Source organism: Rhagoletis zephyria, unplaced genomic scaffold, assembly GCF_001687245.7.
Source record: "Rhagoletis zephyria isolate East Lansing unplaced genomic scaffold, Rhagoletis_zephyria_1.1 Rzeph_scaffold_01389, whole genome shotgun sequence".
In the NCBI taxonomy this organism is placed as follows: Eukaryota; Metazoa; Arthropoda; class Insecta; order Diptera; family Tephritidae; genus Rhagoletis; species Rhagoletis zephyria.
The window spans coordinates 13,163-20,140 of NW_016158473.1; the positions used below are offsets into that span (position 1 = coordinate 13,163).

A 6,978-nucleotide genomic window follows, 5' to 3' on the forward strand; every position below is an offset into this window, starting at 1 on the left:
CAAGAAGGAAAAATGCTTTTAACTCTTGATTAAACTGATACCTATCGCTTTCTTAAATATTATTTTATAGATTAAGGGATTATAGTTGCATATATGTACTCGTATGCCTTGACGTAGATCCCCGTAAAAGGCCGAAAATGGCAAATGTTTAGGACAAACTTACATAATATAAAAAAATATATATGTACCCTGCAGGAAATGTATCTAACTCTATGCTAACTTTAAATTGATTAGGAAGGAGCTAAAATTCACTTATTATCTGTATATTTTCTTTGACGAAAGCTAACTATATTTCTATGGAGATTGCCGAGAAATAGTCAAGGGTGGTTTACCTCTGCATTTGATGTAACTAACTTGTAAGTAACTACTTTTGGACATAAAATATCAATAAGAAAAACAAAATGTTTTTTTTTTTTAATTTTTTAATTTTTATTTACTTTATTTATTTTATTACATTTCATATTTTTTTTTATATTCTGATGTACACAGACAGATTTCAACTAAATCGAACAACTTTAGCATGCGAAAGTAGAAGGATGTAGGAAGTAAAACACCAACAACAAGAACACCAAAACAGCAGCAGCAAGCAAGCAAATTCAATAAACAACAACAATCAAATAGAAAAGCAATAATAATCTTAAACAAACATAAATATTTAAGGTAACTCACCAAAAGGCAACAGCAACAGCAACAGCAGCGGTAAGGGTAACAAAAGCAACAACAATACAATACCAACCACAGCTTAATACACGTATGCATCCATATATGATTTACATACATACATAGCATACAAGCAACACTCTAAGTAATCGAGCAAAGAAATCAAGGATGCCTGAAAGTAAAGGGAAAATATTTTGATATCCCAACGTCAACGACAAGAACAGACAAATTTGGATTTCAGTTTGCAGATTAGAGATTACGAATTTACATTTCAAATATTGATTTCATAAGCAAACAAGCAATTACAGTTGTCTGTTGGCTATATGCAAAGCAACAACAAGGACAAAGCCGAAAAGTAATGCAAAGTGATTTGATTTGGTATTTTAATATTTTTGTTTTTTTGCCTTGAATAGCTTCTAAGTGCTCGAATTGTATTGCGACAACAAAGGAAAAATTATATTTAAATTGAATCCAAAAGTCGCAGATAAAAAAATAAACGTAACGCAAATTGTTTGTCACACAAATCGCCACTACAATTGCACGCTACTTACTTTCGATCCATATGCCGGGTATAATGTGGAGTGCAATATCGCCGACAAATTCCAAGAAACTACTGATTGGCAGAACCCGAAGCGTCGACTATGTCGGAAACAATCGCCAGTATCATCAACAGCAGCAGCAGCAACTACAACAACATCACCTCGACGAGCATCATCAGCACAAGCAACAAGAAAAGCATAAGCAACAGCAACAACAGCATCAACATCAGCAGCAGCAACAACAACAACAGCATCAGCAGCAAGAAAAGCAACATCAAGAAAAGCAACATCAGCAACAAGAAAAGCAACAGCAACAGCAACAGCAAAGGCAAAAGCAAAGGCAACAACCGCAAATACATAACGCATCGAAGGCAATACCAACACCAACACCAACGGAGAAAGTTACAGCAACACCAGTGCCAACAGTCACAGCTACAGTCGCAGCTACAACCACTACTCCAGCGAATCGACAGGCGACACCAACTAAAAACGCGGCAACAGCAACAGCAACGGCAGCAGCGTCGAACGCCACAAACAATAAAACCCAATCGACCAAAATCTCAATCGCAATGGAAATTCACATACAAAATAAGTGCATCTCAGCATAGCGCATCACTCTGGAGGGTGGTGCGGAGCCCCCATGGCTGCAGGGCCCCCTTAAAGCGGCATTTTTGGGGGCCTCCGGCGTCGGTAAAACCAGCATATTGCAGGTGAGTGCGATGTACATACATACAAATAGGCAGTGCAAAAATGTTACTCATACGCCGTGGAATATTAATGGTACATATATGTATCAGTATTGTAACGCTTTTGTTTATCGCCTTTGGGTTCGATTACTGCATTTTCAAATGAAACACTCAAGGTTGTCGCACAAATTTTCTTTATTATCAAATACTTTACTCACGTGAACTTTACTGGTAGCTTGCTAATTTAAAGCTGAATTCCTTGTACACGGTTGCAACGCCTTTATATGAGCAAATCCCACGAGTTCCTTTTAAGTGTCACTACCTTCTCTCGCCAAAAAAAAAACGCTAAAGTAGTCTTCTTGCATATATTGCAATCAAGGCAGTTCCAGAAACAAGTAAAATAAAAAACAAGTACAGTATTTAAACAATTCTTGCCTTGAAATATTTATTTAGGGGAGAATGGATCGAAAATATTAATTTTTTCAGTGTCACTCGAAAAAATCATAATGTTGTGTGTTAAGAACATTGGGTAGTTTTCAAACAGAATTTTCATATTAGAGCCAATGGACGTTGGCATCAAATAAAACATATATTGTGAAGTTTCAAGAGTGTGCCACCAAATTAAAAAAATAAAAATAAATAACAGCATGCAGAATATCTGTCACAGCTGTTTTTAATTTTACGATTTTTTTTTAATTATAATAATGTAAGATACTTCAAAATGTTGAAATTACACAGTAAATTCCTTCTTGCCAAAAATTAGGAAATGTATTGTAACGAAACTAGTGTGCCAACAAATGAAAAACCGAAATTAAATTGAGTAAAAGATAACTACATATGTTCCGAGAGACTAAAATTCCATTTTAAAAATTTTGATTGGCACACTGGAAATTCATTCTAAAATTGTTAATTACATGAAGAAAATAGTATATATGTGCATAGGGAATACTGTGTAAAAATCTTCCACGCCAATATTTAATTACTTTTAAATTATATGACTTTTAAGTTAAGACGTGCAAATAAACGTCGTAGCTGACTGTGTATTGTGCTACGGTGCGTATACGTTACATACAAAACTACGGGTATATGAGAACAAGTTGTTATTTTTACCTTTTTCTTTTTTTTTTTGTATGTATATCTTTTTTATATTTTCATTTAAATATGATTTCGCGATAGAATTTTCTTCCTTAAGTAAAACGGAAGATAGGCATTATCTAAGATAAGTGTGCCACCATTTTCGACTAAAAACACGTTTTTCTTGAAAAATCTAACAACTCGTGGGGTTTTCCATATATATATATATATACCTTGAGGAGAACATTATACCAAATAATTAATGAATAGCGCCATTCACTTTTATTGAAATGCAAAATTATGAGCTTAAATTTCTGCATCGCACACAAAGTGCATGCCACCGCAGCACTGTGATATAGCCGCATTAGGGTGGTCCTTAAATGTAGGAAGCAAATTTTTAAATCAGATTTCCTAAACCCCAACCCCTACCTCGATGCTACTATAGTCGAAAATATCACTTAGAAATTTTGATTCCGATTGGAGACGGTTGAGGCGTGTCGCACAGGGGGCAAATTTCAGATTTCTTTCTGGAAGCTCAAAAAATTAAAATTAATTTTTTTTCGTCTAATACCCAAAATCGATACTACCATACTCGAAGATATCACATATAAGTTTTGCTCCGGATTGAAGTGGGTTAAGGTGTGTCGCACAGGGGTAAAGTTCAGATTACCCTATGAAAACGTCTTAACCGACTCCAATCGGGACCAAAATTTGCATGTGATATCTTCGACTATGGTAGTATCGATTTTGGGTATTGGATGAAAAAAAAATTATTTCTAATTTTTTGAGTCTCCCGAAAGGTTTCTGTACTTTGCCCCCTGTGCGACGCGCCTTAACAGTCTCTAATCGGGACCAAAGTGGAAATATATTATCTGTGGCAGTAGTATTACTGATTGAGGGGATGAGACCTACAGAAATCCTTCATTTGATTTTAAGGACCACCATAAGCCGCATACATTTTCTTGGACTTGGTGTAGGGCCTCCATTTTCCGAATTTAATGTTTGTGGACATAAATCAAAAAAATAACCAAAAATCGGCGTGATTGATTTCTTTGAAAGCATACTCCCCATACAAACTTAACCTCAAATAGGACCTAAAAATTCCCCTAAAAGCGCACCGAAAAATATATGATGCCGAAATTCTATCCAGCTGTTTGTTGTAATATTATATGTAAACTCTCATAAAATGGACGTAATCGGATTATTTTGACGCATATCTCCCATACAGCCTAACCTCATAAAACCTTAAAAATGCCGTAGAAAACGCCCGGATATGTGAATCCGAAAAAACTGTAGTGCTATTTTTGCCGCAGATTTGCCTAGGGACCAGTGTCCCGTGATATGCTAAGCAGGTCCAAGGTCTTCGTCCTGTTATAGTCAAGTTATCTCGATATCTTACAGGTCTGTATGTCTGACCGACTGTGTCAAGGCAATTCAAGGAAATGCAAAGTAATATCTCTTTATTCCACTCTAAGAATGACTGGCTGTCAGAACTTATTATTGCTTTACATGTGTACCCGATCCTTTGCCTAAGATTTTACAGACTTCGAGGATACCTCCGCTTGAAAGATGCTCCTATTCTTTCGCAATCGTAGAGACAAAGCAACATCGAATTCCTCGGAGTAGGCTCGCGCTCCTATACCGCAATCTATTTTGAATCCATCGGTGTATATAAACATAGCATCTCTTTATGCCAGTCGGTCTCTTCTCAAGTCTCTTCTGTATGAGAATGATACTTGTACGTTACATCTGAAATTTACATCGTCGTCCTACTTAATTGCATTTCATTTATGATCGACCCATATCCGAAGTGTTGGACCCGAGCCGTCCTGGTCCTAGGCCCTTACACTCTTAGGGAACATCTCAGGATGGAGAGTAACACAATAAGCGACCAAAATTGGTGGAGCTCAGTTGGACTGCACCAGGCAAAGAGTCTACTGGGTATATACAACATTAAGTGACTAAAAAACCTGATTAGAATCCTAACAGGTATCCTTACAGGACTCTCCAGACTAAGAGGCCAGTTGTATGGCCAACTAATCACTACATAATCTTACCGAGTGTGATGCTATCCGCTCGATGTGGCTCGATGTGGTGACAGTTTGAGCACATTCACTCCCCACGCCCGAAGGCGCTGCTGCTGTTTTTGAGGAACGTAGGCTTAGAGGAAGTATTGTGAAGATGATGATTTTAATATCCATCTATCTATCTTCGGCAAGCGCTCCTTCTATTCTATTTGTTCCTTTTATTCTAAGCGATCACAGAATCTCATTTACCACCAATATCCAGAAGCTAGGTGATAGTATACCCCTTGGTAGTGCCGCCAATGGTTTTTTGTTATGGATCCTGTGCCACATTCAATATCTATAAAGCCTGCCAGGGTATATTCCATAAATTTTAATGCTTTTCGATAGTACTAACCACTTCGTGGATTAACAGATCTACCGTTACTACGTGCGTCTTGCGCTATGCTTATTGTGTTGATGCCAGTGCTTTCCTTTACACATATGTATGTACATATGTATGTAGGTCAATAAGTCTTTCAAACGTCTTTGAAATAACGGATGAAAGAGTGTTAGGTCGAAATACTTTATCTTATCTATATAATATTTTATTCGTTTAAAGTCATCATTTGGTATAATCAGCGTCTCTTAATAACCCCTTCCTACCTAATATCATTTTAACAATTCCCCCGTATGCATTCTCCTGCATTGCATACATATGATGTACCTTTACTTTCATAATTCCTTTATTAAAACTGTCAGGCAGCAGTAACAACAACATAAGCACAAACAACAACAAAAGTTAATTAGAATTATAAAACCTTTTCAAGTCATACGCTCACGCATTAGCAGAGGCATAGAAAGTTGTCAACTGTGCAAGCAGCTGCGGCAATTCAGAAAAATCATGAAGCTCTAAGCGGAAAATGGAAAAGTAGGAAAATTAAAAAATATATACGTACACACATACATATGTATATTATGTCTAAAACGGAAAGACGGCAAACTCAACTACTGCAATGGTGGGAGTGTGTAACACTTACCGTAGCGGTGGATTGAGTAGGATCCACACCACATTGAATTAGCGAAGATATTTCATTTATGCTAAAAGCATTAGCATTACAGAGAAGCGACCTTATTAATATTAGAAAAGGAACTTCATCGAAATGGCAAGAATATAAAAGAGTGCTTTAAAAATTCCAAAGTATGGATCCTGACATGCGCCTCAAACTCCTCGACAATTGTAAACCTAGAAAGAGACACCGAATATCAACAGTTTGTAGGCGAGAGATATCGAAAAAAATGAGTGAAATTGTGCAAATACAAAAGAAAGCAATTATTTGATTGATAGTTGAACAAAAGACAGACGGGCATGCTTATGCAGATAAACTAGCACACAAATGCGCATAATATATTTGCACTGACAGACGGCAGTAATGCGGATCAGCGAGCCGCAAGGTCTTGGGTTTGAGTCCCACGCACAGCAGAATTTTCATTTTTTCCTTCTTATTCATTTTCTTATAAGTTCTATATTTTTTTAACATTGCTTTCAATAAGTTGTGGTTGACTTTTTAATAAAATTCAACTCTAATGGCCTTATTCATAAAAAATAAAGTATCTTTAAAAAAGGTTTATAAACTCAAAAATGTATGAAAACGTCATATTATAAAGCTCTTTAAACCTACTTTATTTTTTATGAATAAGGGCATAAGAATTTAAATTGACAAATAATAAATCTGACATAAAATAAAGCAAATCAAAATAAAATAAAGTAAAATTAAATATATATATAAACAAAAAATTGTTTGGCAATCGCCCCAACCGAGGATCGAACCTGCCAGCTGCTGGCTTGTAGCACGCAGCCCTCACCACTCGCCTACCGCGGACGCCAAACTCGCTTCTTTGTTTGTTTACTTGTAAATAAATAATATAAAAAAAAAAAGCGGAAATAGACGACACGCCATTTCTTTAAATAAAATTGATTGGTGCTCGTTTGTATGTACATACATATGTAAATGC

The 6,978-nt window shown here is 36.3% G+C and overlaps 1 protein-coding gene across 1 annotated transcript in view; it reads left to right on the forward strand.

The window, feature by feature from the left end:
- Positions 1-1,230: 1,230 nt before the first annotated feature.
- The window catches only part of LOC108363824 (ras-like protein family member 10B), an 80,482-nt gene continuing 74,734 nt past the window's right edge, over positions 1,231-6,978 (forward strand). Inside the window, exons 1-3 of the mRNA XM_017617317.1 lie at positions 1,231-1,420; positions 1,493-1,765; positions 1,808-1,909. Of these exons, the coding sequence (XP_017472806.1) occupies positions 1,235-1,420; positions 1,493-1,765; positions 1,808-1,909 (561 nt within the window). The 5' untranslated portion in view covers positions 1,231-1,234. The remainder of the gene's footprint in view (positions 1,421-1,492; positions 1,766-1,807; positions 1,910-6,978) is intronic.